Below are 18625 nucleotides of genomic sequence, written 5' to 3' on the forward strand. Positions count from 1 at the left end.
ATGACAAAGTTCTTTCCAGGAAGAATGGCCAAAATTGCAGTGTCCAGATGTGCATATATTCAAGTTGCAACAGCTGAAAAAGATATTTCTACTAAATACTGGCTTCAAGGGTTGAATAGTTGCATCTCCTATATGCTTATACATCCAAGTCCCAACCAAAACAATACAGTTCCTCATAAATATCAGCAACTGTCAGAATGGTGACGCGTGAGCGTCACACTACCAAAAAAGGTACCCAAATGAAGTGGCGCGGAATGAATGGAATATAAAAGTGCAGTACTTTTATTCATGTTTAATGAATTTATCCTGTTCAAGTATTCTTGAAAAAAATACAGAAAATACATATTTATAAAACATTGTGACACTGGACCCAACTGTACAGGTACAGATCTAGTAACTACTCCAGTGAGTTGTCAGACTTGGAAATTGCAGAATAAATGCACCCATTGAAATCAAAGGGAAATGTACAGATGGACTTTAAGCCTCTCATTCCCAACTCTTATTTCTGGTAAACTATATACATTTAAACTAGAGGAAAAATCCAATAATGTGGATGCTTCTTCTCATGAAAATTGGGCATTTCTGTTCTGCTCTTCCTCCCTCTGGTCAACTCAGTCTGATGTAGCTAAAGCAGTGCCAGAGAAACCTTCACCTTCCACTTTAAAAGAGGCCCATGGCAAAGATGCCTGACTGAAACTTCAATGCAAAAATCAGACACATAGTTAATGAACATTGGACAAACGTGCCCTCCATAATCAACTCAGACACTCTTTTACACATTTATGCACAACTACATTTTACAGGCAAGATGACTCCTGACTCCTTTAAAAAAAAAAAATAGGTGAAGGAAACTCATTACTGAGCAGATGCCACCTGCTGTGAGAGTTGCTTGTACCAGAGTCTGAGGTGTTTCATCTTGCTTGAAGGTGTGATTCTGTCTTGGACACGGTAGAGTTCAGAACCAGGAAGGAGTATTGAGGGAACCGGGGTAGCTTGGCTAGAGGAGACGGTCTATCCTGGCCTCAGGCAGTGGCGAGTGTAGGAGCAGCGCTGGCCACGGGGAGAGCAGCTGTGTCGGAGGGGGTGACTTCCATCAGACCGTCTTCCTCACTTGGGGATTTCCCTGTGGTTGCATCTGGAGAGGAATATTTAATGGAGGTTTCATTAAGATTATGGAAAAACATGTACGCATCCATTTTAAAACTGTATTCCATCAAGCGTTTTAGCAGCTACTAGTATTTATTATAAGCTAGGCTAATTACCTCCCAGCTCTAGCTATGTACTTGACAAAGACATGAGACATATCAATCCGCTCATCTAATGACTGAACATGCTTCCCCACGCTGCACTTGGGTGTGGGGGGGCATTCAGAGACCTTACTGTACACTTGGACTCTTGTATGTTCATAACATTTGCTTCTTTTCTCCTCCGTTTTGAGCCCACCTCCCTTGGATTATCTAATCAGCTTGCTTGACACACAAGTCCACAGAGCACATTATTGAGATTTAGGTGTGAGCATCGTCTCCTCTGCGACCTACATTTATCCACAACACCCTTCTCTGCGCATATTCAGAGATATATACATGCGTCTTTGCAGAAGCATAATTCAAGCTTAACGCTCAGAAAGAAAGCAAATAAGTGTGTTTCCCAAAATGTTTAAACTATTGCTGTTTAGCTCTTCAAATTAAGTGACATATCTGTAAAGAAGAAAAAATGTCTAAATAGGTTTTGTGTGTCTAGCTGTAGTTGGAAAAGCTGATTATGTGGACCACAACATCCTATTCCATCACCAGAGCAGATCTAAGTGACAATATTTACCTCCGTTTATTAGTAATCTGTGCTTGAGCATATGTGTTAATGGTCTGAATTTTGGAGTAAACATTAAAAGTTGACAATGACAGCCTGCATAACTGACCGCTCTGTGTGGAGATGATGACACAGTCTTCCTCATCGTCATCCTCAGTGTCAGCTTGAAAACCATCTGCCTCCATTGCTTCCGTCTAGCAAATACAGGAATTGTAATAAGAATATTGTCATTTTCATAAAAAGATACCAAAAAAAGGGTGACTTAACTAAGAACACAAAGAATTAGAATGCCGCAGTGAAGTAATCTGAGAGTCTGTTTGAGTGTGTTTCTCTACCTGCTCGGGGTCCGTACATCTCTTCATGAACTTGGTGATTGACATGCTGCCTGTGCTCTTCCTTTTGTTGGAGGATGTAGACGAGGTGGAGGAGGTCTGGGGTGTAGTGGGAGAGTTTCCCTGAGAGCCTGTGGCTGCCTGGGGTTCTTCACGGGACTCTTCTCGAGCTCCTGTGGTGAGGTAGGTCCACTGGCAGGGAACGGGAAGAGCCTCCTGGCCGAAGCGGGACAGGACCTCTGTGTGCACGTACCAGCAGCAGCGTCTGTAGGTTGAGCGCTTCTCGTAGACAGCGTTGTTCTTGATGAGGCGCCTCACCTGTATTCTGATGACAGGGGGGACGAAAAAATGTATAATTGACGTCAAGCTAAAAGATTTATTTCTAAATAAGATGTACAGTGGCTTATTGAAACTAACTATTTGAATAGTCAGACATATATATATATATATATATATATATATATATATCACATGTTTAGACAGAAATTGTTATCGTCGAATGTTGTCGTCTCACCTGGTGGGAATGTTTTCTGCTGGGCTCTGAGGGCTGGACAGTTCAGCAGGTGATGAAGAGGAGGTCTGCTGACGACAAAACTCCTGAAACTCATTGATGATCACTTTGCTGCTGTTGAGATTGCCGTGCAGCAGAGCCAGCAGCTGACTGAGTACTGAAAGAGAAAAGAGCATTAGTTTTTGTTTTAAGAATGCATCATTAGCCTATAAATAAACATTATTGTAACTTTGTATATTTATAGCATTTTTTTTTTTTAAACAAAGTACACCAATTTCCAAAGAAATATATTTAGATTCTTGTACAGAAAGGTTTTATAATTTATACTTTTTTGGTTGGAATTGCTTATAAGTAACAACAGTAACTCAGCTTACCTATAGAAAAGAGGGCCAATTTAAATTGGTATACTCAGAATCATTAATTACATAATGGTAATTAAAGTATTTTAAAGATATAAAATTATTCAAAGGTGGGTTGTGATTATTGAACCAGGAAATAAAGATGATGAAAACAGATCAATAGTGTTGACCCATCATACTCTAGAGTAGCACCACCATTCCACTGCCAACATAGGATGCTAAATGCATTATCTCACACAATTTAAGCATACAATATACATAATAACATGTACGCGTGCACAGTGCACTAAGGTTTTGCCCGTTGATAAGGGCAACTAGAGCAAGACAACCCACAAAAACTACACACAATGGTCGGCCACTTACAGTCCAACAGCAGCTTAAAGTCAACTGACAGTTTGTCAGGTCCCTAAAGAGAGTGAATCCCGTCACACACTTACATTGTGCTTCTCTCTGAACCCTCTGTGACAGCTCCTCTGGGCTGGGGCTGGTGTCTGCTTTGGGTAAAGGCTCGACCAGACACACGGCATAAGGCTGGAAGACCTGCAAACCAGGTCCTTCTCCCTCCCAGACGCAGCCCCTCACCACTGGCTCCAACACCTTCATCTTCTTCTTGGTGGACATCAGCTCATCCCACTCCCTTGCTTTCAGTTTTTGACGTAGTTTCTGCTTCTCCAGGTCACCACCCTCCTGGGAGGTTGCATGTGTGTTAATAGTGGTGCAAACAAAAGTATTTTGAAACAGACATTCCTGTCCGTCAGATTAAAGAGACAAAGTAAAATTTATTGAAAAACAACTAATATTGCAGCTCCCTTCATACCTCTTCTTCTAAAGCCCCCTCATCATCTGAAAGGTAGCCATGAGGAACAAAGAAGCCGTCATCATCATCATCTTCACCTCCTTCCTCCTCATCTTCCTGAAAATGATAAACAGTTCAAAGTATTTTAAAAAGTAAAATTATCATTATTACTTCTTTCCTTGTTGTGAAGACACAAGATGAAATATAACAGTGTGCGTTTTGTTGCTTTTTCCTTCCATGCTTTTAAAACATTCAGAACAGACTCCAACAGTGCTTAATGATAAGCTTTCATTATTCAGATATTAATTTCATTCGACCTCTGTTCAGCTAAAAATTGGATTAAACTAAGTAATTTCATACTTTAAGGCACCATTTCAATCTACAGTTTTGAAGTTCTGTTTTTTTTTGTTGTATGTTTGTAAAGTATGTTTCAAAGTTATTCCTTAATTGTTAGCTTGAAGAGACAGATGCTTAACATGAGAATCCATCGGTGAACATTTGCCTTTGTTTTTTTGTTGTCCAAGTTACATTATCATTGCATGCAGACGCAAGCAGACTGTTTTCAAAATATCCATGTTTGCCTATTGGTTTCTATTACTAGTGCCATTGCTATTAGTTATAATATGGTCGCGCCAGTGTCAAGGCCCTTCAAGTTTATATGGTGTATTGAGAGAAATGGAAACCGGCAGATGTCTGAGACATCTGGGACATCAATCTAAACATGTAGGCTTTGGACCCTACATAAATAGAGAAAATGTTAGAATAAAGTAATGTCCATACTTTTTCACTCTCCTGTGAAACTCACCCCTTCACTATGCGACAGGGACTCTCCTGGTTCCTCTTCCTCCCATTCTTCATCACTGTCCACCTCATAGTCTAACAAATCCTGTGGTGACAGAACACAAATACAATTAAAAGTTGTCAAAGTCAAAATATTGAATCAAAGCTAAAATCTTAAAAATTGTGGAAAATCATAGCTATGTAATCCGAGTTCTCAGTTGACAGACGTCTGTGTTACATTTAAACACACGCCAATATATTCAATTTCCTCTCCCATTAATAAAGTAAGTAATGCTTAGTACGATTGGGATTTCTTCTTCTTGGGATTACTTGTGAGGTGACGAGTAAACTTAACAAATTGATGCCTTAGTAAAAAGGTCTTACCTTGTCTCGTCTGAGGGGGCAGCGAGGTGAGATGTGTGAACTCTTCTTACTCCAGGAGCCCCAGTATGCTGGACGGTAGTTTGCGTGGAACTGCAGCAGCTTCATGGGTCCGTAACGTTTACGATCCGGCACACTATCGGGTTTAGGCCCTTCCACTGTTACACACTCGCTGAGAAAACAGTACACATGGGGATGGAGAGAAAGAATGGTTAACCATGAAACTATAAGACATTGTTGTTGTTATTGTTTTGGGTTTTCCCAAAAAAAATCTACATATATTTAGGTACATATGATGCACAAAGTATCTGAAGTTACACAAAACATTAAATAACTGTGAAAAACACCATTGTTTGTTCTGGCTGATGTTGTTAAGGCAATGCATGACCATGGTGCACAGCAGTGAATGTAAAAGGAATCACACAGTCGATCAACCCAACATGTAGCCAATTGGAAAGTTTGTTTGGTAAAATATATGTAGGTAACAAATATAGAGTCACTGAGAATTCACAATTGGTTTGGAAAACACAATGTTGTTGCTGTTGCTCCAAAAATAGAGGCACTGGCAACACATGCTGCATTTATTTATTATTAAAACAGATTTTTTTAATCAAGTCCGACATGGACTGAATTGCCATGTTGTTGAAAGGTGTGATACAAATAAATTTGCCTCACGCACAATTTCAAAAGTCTTAGGCTATAATACAAATTTGCATAAGCATTTACAGGATGGTGTATCTCCACTTACAGTTAAGAATTGAAGTGTGGTTACAGTCTCACACTGCCTTACAGAGAGGTTACACAGAATTTAAATTTAGGGGAGAAAAGCTCTGGTAAAAGATAGTTACAAAGTATTAGCAATACACCAAGTTTGGTTATAGGAATTGGTGCATGAATACATTCCTGCCCACATCTGTTAACTGATCATTTTGAAGGTAATTTCACCTCATACTGGTTATTTTCCTAGTCACTATACATATATATACACACACATATATATATATATACACACACATATATATACACACACACACACACACACATATATATATATATATATATATACACACACATATATATACACACACACACACACACACATATATATATATACACACATATATATATATATACATATATACACACACACACACACATATATACACACATATATATATATATACATATATACACACACACACACACATATATACACACATATATATATATATATACATATATACACACACACACACATATATATATATATATATATACACACACACACACACACATATATATATATATATATATACACACACACACACATATATATATATATACACACACACACACACACACACACACACACACACATATATATATACATATACATATACACACAAATTATCATAATCACTATTGCCGGTCTCACCTGATCTGTCTGGGTTTGGTGGGTCCTGAGTGGCGGGGTTTTTGCCCAATCCACTCTTTCAGTCCATTCAGGTTTTCAGCTGGGTCCAACAAACACCGGTCCAGTTCCTCCAGAACAGAGTCGTCACACTGAACCCGGCACAGTGGCGCCAGAAACACGTTTTCTTTTATCTCAAATGGGGCAAACTTCCCACACGCAGCTGCAAGTGTCTGAAAAAGAAGACACAAAATGCAGTTCTATAATTTGTATGTTTTATTCAGTCAACTCTCTTAAAAAGGGGGGACACAGGGTATCAGAGGTGTTGCAATTCAAATATGCTAATGTTGATTATGCACTAAAGATGTTAACATAATTGCTATTTTCAGCAACAACATGAACTACTGTGTATGAATAGAGGGATAAACCCACCTGAATAACCACAAAGCCTAAAGTGAAAGTGTGATATCTACTAACCTTTGGAGCCTGTTGGATTTTGGGTTTCTGTAGAAACCGTGTAATTTCTGCTTTCTCAGCTTTGAGGCGCTGTAAACAGACACACGTTGGTCAAAAGACTATTCAGTAAAATGGTCCATTACAAATCTGGAACAGGAAATGTTGTAGCATCTATACCTATCTCATACCAAGACTTTTCTATATAAACTTACATCCTTCTCTTCTTTCAACCGTTTCTCTTCTTCCTTCATTCGCTTCTCCTCTTCTTTCTTCCTTTTTTCTTCAAGCTTTGCCCTGAAGCAAGATTAAAGCACACCAAAAGTCAATGTGTGCGTTATCATATTTGAACAAACACTGACTTATTGAACTGAAAACATGTTAAATGGGTAAGTATTGACAAGAGGGACTTGCATTACTCACTCTAGCTTTGATTTGCGTTGCTCCTCTTTTGCTTTTAACCTCTCTGCCTTTTCCTTCTCCTCCTTCTCTTTTTTCTCTCGTTTCTCTCGCTCATCTTTTTCTTTTTTTTCTCGTTTTTCCCTTTCTCGCTCCTCCTTTTGCTTGCGAGCCTCTTCTCTCTTTTTCTCCTTTGCAGCTTTAGCTTCTTCCTTCTGACGTTCTTTCTCCTGTCGCAGCCGAAGCCTCTCCTCTTGTTCTTGTAAACTCTACAATTGCAAAAGTTCAGTCAGTTTTTCTCTTCTACTAACAGTATTAATACATGACGAAGTGGATGAGAAATTAAACGTAAAACAAATCAGTTTGACGTGTTTGAAGCCATGTTTTAAAATGACAACTGGAGAATTTGAAACAGAATCCAAACCCTGCTTTCAGTGTATTCATCAAAAGTCCCACCTTCAGGGAGCGCCTCTTGATTTTTTGATCTGCTGTTATCTTGGGGGTGGTCTTTGGCTCCTATGAGGATAGGGAAAAATAAAAAACAAAACTGATCATCATTGTCTGATACAATGTCATCCAGCCAAGTCAATGTTTTATTTGTGTAATTTATAGCTGGACAAATTATTGCAATAATATTGACATGTTACAAATTCTATCAACGACAGAGATCAAATCAAAAACTCTAAATTCACTGGACCACTAACAACTTATTGTTTGAAAAACAAAGGTTTTTTTGTGTGATGTATGCAGATAAATTGCCAAACACGCTCTTAGGAATACAGAGTAATTAATATTGTGGGATATTGCATCAGTTAGTACTACACAGCACTAAGTGGGATTAAATAAAAAGCACGTGATGGGAGATGTACATACTGTAGGTGTAGTGGGTGTAGGGTCATCAGACTTGGACTTCTCTGGTGAGCTTTCAGATGAGGAGCTGACTGATGAAGCTGAGAGCATGGACCGGTTTCCTAAACTGGAAACGTTTTCCGACTCATTCTCCTCCTCCTCTGGCTCACTTTCAGAATCCTGCGTTGTGTCAAGCTGCGAGATAGATGCTGTCTGATTCCCATCTTTTTCCTCCTCCTCCTCCTCCTCCTCCTCCTCTTCCTCTTCCTCTTCCTCCTCTTCTTCTTCTTCTTCTTCTTCATCTTCTTCATCTTCACTGGTTACTGTGCAGTCTGAAACTTGTGCTTTAGGAGTGTGATCAACGTTGCTGGATTTCCCAGAAGAGACAGTTTTGTCTTTGCCCGTATGGTTGTTTTTTGTTGGGAGGCAGGGAGAGGCAGGAGGTGTAACAAGGCGCTTTGTGGGAGATGAAGCAGTCAGATCTATAACCATGCTCTCATCTGATGGTGTAGGGTGCCTACGACTTAGGAAGCCATCGAGGGGCCCACGACCATTAACCAAGGGTGGTCCACTGTGCACAGGGAGTGCAGAGGACTCATTCTCATTGTCTGAGACTCCTGGTTCAGGGCAGGCATGTGCACAGGGACGTTTAGGCGGCTGGTTCTCTTTAGGTTCAGGGTTCAAGCGCTTGAATGGGAGACGAGCTGCAGGCAGAATAAAAAAAAAATTAAAAAAAAGATGAGTCGTCATAATGGCTGTTGTGTTGCATCTGTCTGCATAATGTAGAACAAACAATGGGACTATTGCAAAGTTGTTCATCAAAATGCAGTCTGAGAGCAACAAAATTCTTTGAGCTTTTAAACAAGTTAAATAAATATTTGTAGAAGTTCATGAATGTGTTAATTGATGTACTGTAGAGGGCACCTATAACCATATGACTGAATGTTAACTTGTGATGATCTTATGTGTATTAGTAGGGTTGATAGTTCCATTAAAATGTTCAACCCTCCATGCTCATCACCAATGGTATCTGATGATGTCTTATTCTCATAGGTAATATTTCAATAGTGTCAACAAATTCTTGAAAAATAAAAATGAAATGTTGTATTTACCTTGGATAAGTTTCTTGTTGGCATTGTTACTTGACTTACAATCCATGCCTGAAAAGAACAAAAACATAGACATGTCAGAAAATAATACATTACATTACATCAAATACATCAAAATATTCAAACTTGGAAAATTGAACTGGCACTGATATTGGTCACAGAAAACCAATCACAAATGTGGAACTTAAAACTGTTGTGATAACAACTGAATCTTTTGGTAGCAGATGAAAACACAATGCTGAGTTAAAATGACAGCCACAAACCGAAAATGAAGCAGTACATAACTTCTTTGAATTACATTATTTGGACTAAAACAATCCAGGCACTGATCACACATTCAACACATCAACAACTCCACTCAGCAACTTTTTTATTGTTGGGACTCAGCTTGCAGCCATGTAACATTGGTTTACAACTTAAACAGCCACATACCAGTGTGGTTAATGTACTGCGGGTCTCCAAGTACTAATCACCCTGTATCAATGCCAAAGTCTTGTAGTTTTTGAAGGTGTAACGTGCATTAAATGTCACATTAGTTTACAACGTCGGTGTGCTAATGTTACAGTGTTACAATGAATGTTGTGTCTGGCTTGCTCTCCCGCCAACCGGTGTATAGTCGGTGCTACAGGCCCGGTCGAGTCTGCAGGGCAGGCACTTTGTACGGCTGTCAGGGAAAGGATGCATGCCCATCGGACTACAACACTGAAAACTTCGCAACTAGGGAGAATTGTTGCATGTACGCTATGTTACTACAACCACAAGAAAGGTGCATGTGTGAAAGAGCGTAGACAACGTAGCAGAGTTTCACCTATGAAAACAGCTTTCAATTGAGGTGCTAACGTTTACCAACTCACAGATGCTAACAGGGCTAGCGTGTCTGCCGATTTAACCTGACAAAACTAGCAACTCTGCTAGGCACCTCGGATAGAGCTATGACCTAACATAGCTCAAGACAACGGTAACAGAGCAAGCCGTGTAGCCAGGTTTGCCACTTACAGCGTTGTGAATGGAAAACACTGGTAGTTTGAGGCCTAATTTACGTTAACATAAAGTTATTGTTTTACACTTGACGATGAAGTTACCGAAATAACGTTAGGTAACATGATAACATTAGCCATGCCGGGTAGCACACACACAGCTAATGTTAGCTTTAATGTTTTCAGATTAAATCCGTTGTCGTTGTCTCGTAACAATGACAATAACTAACGTTAACTGGTGTCGTTAGGAAAAACGAGCTTGCTAGCATTGCCGTTAACTTATTTAACGTTAACCAACGGACAGATTTATGTTTAGTTTGTCATAGTTTTGTGGACGCTGAATTGTATTGGCGAAACCACACTCCGTCCTTATTATAACAGTAGACATTTTGGAAAGTTCATGGAACCGGCTGAAAGCTGTAAGCTGACATGGCATTAACGTTACCTCTTCTGCGGGGAGTCGATGCTGCCAAATGTCCGTCCACAGATGGGTTTTCCGCCGCCAACATCCCAACCACTAGCCCGGGGCTCCTCTCGTTTGAGATAAACAACTTCAAAACAACGATACAGGTTGCGTAACACCCGAAAATGCACCGAATGGTAGCCTGCTATTTAGACGACATGTACTTCTAATTTATTTCACATAAAACATAACATATTCTCTTTCCGCATCTCCCACATACTCCTTTCGTTTACCCCACTGCCTGCCTCGCGCTCCTCAGTCGGAATTGGCGGGAGTGTGTCACTTGCATCAATAACTGTCGCTGATTGGTCAAAGCCAAGTTAGTGATCACCGGTGGGGGCGTTTGTTTTGGACAACTGCGTTGCGCGGTTACTCGGTGTTTCCTGCAGTGAAGCGCTTTTGAATGTTTGTAATAGCACTAAAGTTTCAAATGTTATGTGGCACTTGAATTGTTCCTCAGAAAGACGAAATTATATGAGCTCACTTCATTCAGTGGTCTAAATCTGTTTCTCTTTTTTTTTTAATTTTTTAAACATACTAGCCACCCTCTTCGGGACACCCTGTGCTATAAACCGAAAGGTGTCAGATGTATTCCACAGGGCACGCCTCCCGATGTTTTGGGCTTTGTGATTGGCCGCGGAGTTTGACTTTCAGAAGTCAGGGTTGCCATGTTGTGGGATAGTAAAATTAAAGAAAAGAGTCAAAATAAAGTCCGATAAGGCTGGTGCTCTCCGGATGACTATTAACTCAGCAAGAGTTATAATAAATTAAGCATATGACCTGATATTCCCAATACATGTATATATGATTTATTAAATGTGCTTTTGCACATTTGAAAGACTAAAACATAGATTGCCACTAACTCTCACCACCTCCACTGCTGAGTTGGCATCTGTTAGAAAGTTGTCAAATGTTGATGACTAACGTCAACAATGGCTTTACTTTTCTACTCTAAATTGACAAGAACCTGTCCTTAACTGTACAGATTGGGGATTTATCCCTGCCTGTAATTGTATGGGTGGGATCCATATGAATGGGTGTCATGTCGGAGTCACGCGTTTCCCGTTAACCGCTCACATGGATCCTGGGAATTGTAGTTCTTTAGGGAACCGAGCGGGTTGAATATAAACAGTCCGGGACTACATGTGCTACAGTGCAGCGCAGCCGCAGTATAGTCGACGGGGTCGAAAAAGCGCATCCTGAATGATTCCTGGATCCCTGCAGTTGTCGACGGAAACGTGAGGAGATAAACGTTATCCAGGTAATATATCTATATTACGCTGTATGTTGACTTGTTAGTTGTAACTGTTTTCACTCTTTGTCAACTGCCAACCAGTTGACTTTAGTGAAAGCAACAACGTAAGATAAGGAGAAAGTAGCCATATCTGCTTCTGTTGGACTAACGTTTCTGAGCTGCCTAACAACACGCTCTAGCTGCTAACTAACGTTACTGTATAATATCACATATGAACACACGTAAACACACGATAACTTTGCAAAGGTATAGTTGAAAAGGAAACTGGACAATGTCATGTTTTTGTATAAAAATAGCTAGTTAACAGTTTGACCAAAGTTGGAAGAGCCACCGTTTGAAGTTACTACGTTACTTTAACTGGTTTAAGATTAACATTAGCCTGAAATCAATGATAGCAATGTTCTTTAGCCGAGAGGCTAATAAAAACAAGTAATAAGGAGTAGTATGTTTAGTAAAAAGACATGAAATGTGGTTAAAGATTTCCTGCCTGGAATTGTATCATAGTGTGTGTGTGTTAACTGCTTATTTCCATTTCTGTGTATTCCTATTATCCAGGAAAGAATTGGGATTTCAAAATGGCAGGTTTGTCACTTTAAACATTTTTTTTATCTATATACACAATCACACTCAACACTCCACATTTCAGGCATGTTGTAAAATACTCAAATGTAAAATAGTAAGACCGTAATATTATGATGACACTTGGCTTTCTGTTTCAGAGCGGGTGAATAATTTTCCTCCCCTGCCCCAGTTTATGAGAATAAAGCCATGCTTTTACCACAACATTGAAGAGGAAATTCCTGCAGCCCACCAGCAGTTGGTGCGCAGGGTTTACACGCTTTGGATGAGTGAGTGTTTTCACAAACATTTTCTAACTTTGTGTTTTGTAATTTTGTTTTGTTAAGTTAAAAAAAATCTATCACCTTCCTCTCCGTTTCTCTTCTCTCCACATCTTCACTGTCCTCTCTCCTCTGCAGTGTATTCAGGAACGCTGTGCATAAATGTGATCTCATGTATTGCTTTGTGGGCTGGGGGTGGAAGTGCCACCAACTTTGGCTTCTCCCTACTCTGGCTCATCCTCTTCAGCCCTTGCAGTTACACCTGCTGGTTCAGACCACTCTACAAAGCCTTCAGGTTAGTCACCATCTGCTAAAGCTCATGAACTAGAATTTTTTCTGAACTTCTACTACTTCAGTTTATTTAAAGTGCACATCACCCAAAGGGTCTCTGCACTTTTTAAAATATAACCTCAGGCACACAAATATGAGACTTCACATATAAAAATGTAATCCCAAACACACAGGTAGGATTGTTAATATAAGAGCAGGATTGGGATTAGGAAATTGAGAAAAGTTCATATGGCAGCAATAACAGAAATTAGGTAACTAGTACAAAGTAGGAACTTTGAGGGACCATAGCACAGAGAAAAATTATGGGTTTTCATCTTAGATTTGAAAATCTCAACAGAGCCTGCCTTTATTTCAGAAAGGGGGATCTCGATGAGCAGAGACTCTACCCCCAAAGTATTTTTTGTTAAACCTAAGAACAGTGAATTAACGAACACTAAGAGAACGTAATGGACATGATGGAGTAGTAAGACAGGGTGTGTAGGAAGTAGCCAATGCATTTAAAGCCTTTTTAAGACAGAAGGAGGACTTTGAAATCAGCCCTCACTTGTATTGGTAGCCAATGCAAAGAGATCAGCACAGGTGTTTTATGAGAAGACCTCTTAGGTCTTATAGGGACTACAAGACCAAATTAAGACTCTTGTTGCTGCCATGGGTGGGCTAGAGAAAAGTGCATTGCAGTAGTGGATGTTATAAAAGCATATACAAGGATTTTAGTGTCTGAATCTTGGTGTATCTTGGCTAACTATTGCCAGATTCTTTAACGTATAACCATCACAATTTATAGGAAAATCTGATCTATGTATGGCTGGACCAACAAGCAACATTTTAGTCTCCTTGGTATTCAAATGTTGGAAGTTGCAAGGGTCGGGTTATACTTAGACACAGATTATCACCTTACCAGTGATCTCTTTCCTAACCCAACCAGTCTTTTCAATAAAACAAAGATGTTAAAAACCTCAGCTGTAGAACAGGAAACCTGTGTGGGCAGGGTGGTTTTTAGTGAGAAACCTGGTGTTGTTTCTTTTGTTCAGATCGTAATTGAAGTTGGTGTGAACATTGAATTGGATCAGAAAGTGATCTGTTAATGATGGAGCGGAAACCGCAACAGCACAGAGACGGGAAGACCACAGATTACACATGTAATAGGTCGACGGCGTGGATTCAGAGACAGCCTGGAAAAATTTGACTGCTTCAATGATTGTTGTGAAGGCTCTATTTATGTGTCATTAAATTAATATTAAAATGACCAGTTATAATGGTGCGACACGATTAACAAGATCTGTTATAAAAATTACTTTCAGTATAGAGTTTTGGTTGTGTAAGATCAGTGGTTTGTGATCTGTAGCTTAAGGAGCTTGGATTCTGCCAGATAATTCTTCAATGATATTCTATCTACACAGGCTCAGGGCATCTGCAGGTCTTGAAAAGTAGTAAAACATTTAATTTAATTCAGTTTCCTCAAAAACGTACAAAAGTATTTAAATATTTACTCTTGCCTGTCATAGGCCGTAATGTTAATTACATAATGTTTTTGTATCCGATTGCGGGCTGTTGGGAAGCGTCACACACCTATCAAGTAAAAGTTTAGACAGTTTCAGGTGGCACCATCAGGCCTATTGCAAGCACTACTTGCCAGCTGCAGTAGTTTAGAAGCTCATCACCTTGCAATGGACAAGTGTGAATTTAACAAAACTAAAATGAACTTAAATTAATTCATCTTTTTTTCATTGGTGAATCCATCCATTTCTTGCAGCCTTCTGGGTCCTGCATTCATTTTTTCATTTATATCATTAGGAATTATTGTTATATAACGCTGGGAAGTATTGGAAATTTGTTTTCATATGATGATGATTAATGATTTGGCCATATCATACCTACTGGTTTTCCATTGTACTTTCATAGTTTGGACAGTATGATTGCTATGAAGTTATTCCATTAAAGACCCACTTTGGATCCACATGTTGACCACCAGTAGGAGGAAGCAACATTGCAACAAAAATAGAGCAACTCTTGTTTGTTTTCTACTGTATCATCTCTTTGTACTCTCTCTTTTTCATGTTCATAGGGCCGATAGCTCGTTCAACTTCATGGCCTTCTTCTTCATCTTCTTCCTCCAGTGTGTCTTGGCCCTCCTCCAGACTATCGGCATCCCTAACTGGGGAACATGGTGAGTTGAATCAAGCCAGCTTTGAAGACTGTGCTTATGTTGTCTGCCAATTTTTTTTTATCAGCGAGTGGGTCATGAGGGCTTATGTCAAATGGTCAAGGCAGCTGGAGAACGTGTTTTCCATCAGACACTTGCGTTTTCACATGTCTGTTCAAATTATGATGCTCAGATCAATGTAACTCTGAAAATAAAACCATTAACACAATGTTAACAGAGACATGTATCACACTGTCGCTCACAACATTGTTTCTTAAGTAATGTTTCTAAAAACAACAAATACAAAAGTATTCACATTTGTACAAATCACCTGTCCCTAATTCTGCAGTTACGTATCTCATAGTTATTTTAGAAAATGATATAATTTTAGGATATATTATATCCCTGTTTTTCTGAGTGGCTTTGTCATTTATATAATAATGTGTGTTCACATTTGAATGACTCAGAATTCCACATTGATCCTTTTTAAAGACCACATTGAACAGTGATTTTTTTTTTAAAAAAAAGCTTTTTTTATTTTATTTTATTATATTTATGTCCAACAACTGAACTCTACTTGTGATAATAACTGTTCTCATGATACAGTGTGTCATGTGAAGTCAGTTTCACACTGATCACCATTATGCTGTTTGTCACTGCCTCTGTTTCTTCACTGCTTAATGGCTCATGAGTAACTTTGTATTAAATCCACTTTGCTAATTGCGTACTGTATAAACCACTAACCCGTACTACTCCATCTCACTCTCACCAACACATCAAAGCGGCTGGATTGTGACAGTGATGTTTTTCAACACAAATGTGGGCTCCGCTATAGTGATGCTTATCTCAACTCTGCTCTTCACTCTGGTGACTGCTTTAATGGCACTGGTTCTCATTAAGGTGAGTGAACACATGCAGAAAACGCACGCACACACACATTTAGTTCTTCTTCCTTCGTATATCAACCCACACAGATTGCTTAAAAACACACACAAAGTCCCCCCCCCCTTTCTTTTCACGTGGCAGGTGCACAGACTGTACCGCGGCGGCGGCGGTAGTTTGGAGCGCGCTCAGGAAGAGTGGAGCACCGGGCTGTGGAAGAGTGCACCAGTGAGGGAAGCGGGGTTCAACGCTGTCGCTCAGACAGCCCAAGGTCCGAGCTTGCCCCAGTACCCTGCCGCAGTGCCGAGCTATCCCGACAACAGTCACTGGTGATAGCGGAGAGTCGCCTCTAGGTGGAGACAGATAGCAGGCCATCTCTGTGGTGCACAAGAGAGCACTTCAAAGCACCAAATCATTTCACCCTTACGAGACAAAATGCATAGATGTATTTTTTGAATGAGAGGACAGGATTGCTGTAAAAGTTTTATTAAAGAGTTTTGTCACCAAAGCTCATTAAAGCCCTACTCTTCTACTAGAGGGCTATCTTCAAAATATGCCATTCCATTTCAACTGTGTTTATATATAGTTTATTCAAATGACTGAGGAAGAAATACAGTTTTATGCTCAAAAGGAATTTGCTTAAGAAACTGTACTTGTACAAATGTCTTGCAAATATGCAATTGGAAACTCAAGAAGAGTGTGAACTGTTTCAGGAGAGCAGTATATGAAGGACGTGTGCCTTATGGACCTTTATGATAGCATTGTTTTATGTATTTGTCAGATCTGCATGCTAGTATGCTGAAGAACAGTTTTCATTTTGTCTTTTGCAACAAGAGAACGTCTGCAAACTGCACGATTTTTATCCAGTGGAGTTCTTCTGTGTAATTTGTGTATTCTGGCAGGAGTTCAGTTTATTTTTGATATGTTGTGCTTTATATCTCCATGCTTGCCTGCTTTGGCTGCAGTTTCTTGAAATGCGCCTTGATATTGCGTGCAGAGTTTTGCATGAGAAAAAATATCTTGCTTGACTTTCGCCTTAAGTGCTGCTTTTTAAATTTTTTGTTAAACTGGACTTATGCTTCAGTGAAGCAACGTGTGGAAACATTTCAAAAGTTGTTGGTGCGTAATCCTGAGCACTGATGTGCCAAAACACTTCTCTCCTATTTCCATTATTTTGATACTGAAAACAGTCACACCCAAAGCAGATGTTGTTTTGTACTCAGTATTTCTCACTTTCTGTAGTTCCAAAGCTACAGTGTTTGCTTTTAGTGGTCAGCGACCCGCTGTGAAAGCACCTTATCAGCGGTTGTCAATGTTCCAGTCGCTTTCACTTTCTCCCAGATAGGCTGAATCGTTGTTTAGTGACTGCGGTGTGCTTGCATGCAGCCTATCATGGGAGTGGGACTGAACATGATTCACTTACTTCAAATGAACTGACCTCATGTAACCAATACAAACAGACACACAACTCAACTGGCTGACTGAAAAAATATGACTGCAAATGGGTCAGCAGTCAAGTGAAATCTTGCATGTAAATGAAGTCACAGTATTTAAATGCATATTCCAAGTTTGAACTAATTCACTGTCATTCCAACAAACCCCTGTAAAGACTCTGATTAAACCCAATGAATGTGGCTTTTAATGCAGGTAATGTAACACTTGAACTGCTTTTATTTTGGTTCAATGATCCAGTCAAAGTCTATATGAAGTGTCAGCACAGACTGGAAGTGAAAAGTGCCTGCCTCATAATTTGACTATTTATTGTTCTTTTCTTGTAACGAAAGTGTCCTTCATGGCCAACTGCCAAGACTAGTATTTTGATTTTTCTCTGTTGTTATTTGGTAAGTGACAAAATAAAACAAAAAAATGTTAAAATAACCTTTACATATTGCAACATTTCAATAAATATTCTTATTCCCACCGTGTCTGTCTGTCCTCGTTGAATGTATAAGACATTTGAATGGTTGGAATTTGTGGTGAAAATCTGCTTTTCCGTTATGTGTTTAGTCATGACAGCACACCCAGTTTCAAACCACAATAGTTAAGTTTCAACGGTTAGATTTACGTTGATGTTCTGGTCAGTATTATTGCTGTTGTATGAAAAAGTGGTAACGTATATATAATTTGAAAGATGGCCCTCTGTGACATTAGACGACTTTATTGTCCTTCAGCTTTTCCAACACTTAAAACAAACTGATCAACTAAAACGAAGACTTCAATGAGACCAGTTGCCCTGGGCCACCTGTTTTGGACCACTGGCCACCACCCCGGTTGCCCCCTTTTTTGGTGCCCATTTATGCTGCGTGTGCTTTTTCTGTGTCCGTTGTCCTCAGTGTAGAAAGAGATGCTGCTGTCATATTGATTTATTCAGAAATGTTTGAAGAAACTGAGTGAGATAAAAAAAAAAAAAAAAGAAGCCTCAAAGAAAAATGTAGAAGGCAGCCTGAACTAAAAGCAAGAGAAGAAACCTCATTAAATCTTGGGAAGAAAAGTAGGGCTGGTGTGCAGGAGAGAGGGCAGCTAAAAAAAAAAAAAAAAGACAGTGGTTTCTAAAGCTTAAAAACAACTCAGTATAAGCCCACTGGCTTT

At 39.5% G+C, this 18625-nt stretch overlaps 2 protein-coding genes across 2 annotated transcripts; one reads left to right on the plus strand and one right to left on the minus strand.

Moving 5' to 3' along the window:
- Positions 1-285: 285 nt before the first annotated feature.
- chaf1a (chromatin assembly factor 1, subunit A (p150)) lies at positions 286-10768 on the minus strand. The gene is made up of 17 exons (XM_070909172.1): positions 10609-10768; positions 9190-9237; positions 8395-8781; positions 8102-8340; positions 7685-7744; positions 7253-7497; positions 7045-7126; positions 6854-6922; positions 6401-6609; positions 4969-5137; positions 4610-4690; positions 3826-3921; positions 3446-3695; positions 2653-2806; positions 2142-2463; positions 1916-2000; positions 286-1135 (listed from the first exon to the last, which is right to left on the minus strand). The coding sequence occupies exons 1-17, from the start codon at positions 10670-10672 to the stop codon at positions 1023-1025; spliced, it is 2673 nt and encodes an 890-aa protein (XP_070765273.1). The 5' UTR covers positions 10673-10768; the 3' UTR covers positions 286-1022.
- A 1061-nt stretch (positions 10769-11829) lies between these two features.
- On the plus strand, positions 11830-17950 carry scamp4 (secretory carrier membrane protein 4). Its single transcript, XM_070908816.1, is given in 7 exon segments — positions 11830-11887; positions 12437-12463; positions 12601-12729; positions 12859-13015; positions 15077-15178; positions 15937-16054; positions 16181-17950. Coding segments are annotated over 7 exon segments (780 nt in total). The 3' UTR covers positions 16370-17950.
- The last annotated feature ends 675 nt before the right edge of the window (positions 17951-18625 follow it).

The sequence above is a fragment of the Enoplosus armatus genome, chromosome 7 (genome assembly GCF_043641665.1).
Source record: "Enoplosus armatus isolate fEnoArm2 chromosome 7, fEnoArm2.hap1, whole genome shotgun sequence".
NCBI classification, from domain to species: domain Eukaryota; kingdom Metazoa; phylum Chordata; class Actinopteri; order Centrarchiformes; family Enoplosidae; genus Enoplosus; species Enoplosus armatus.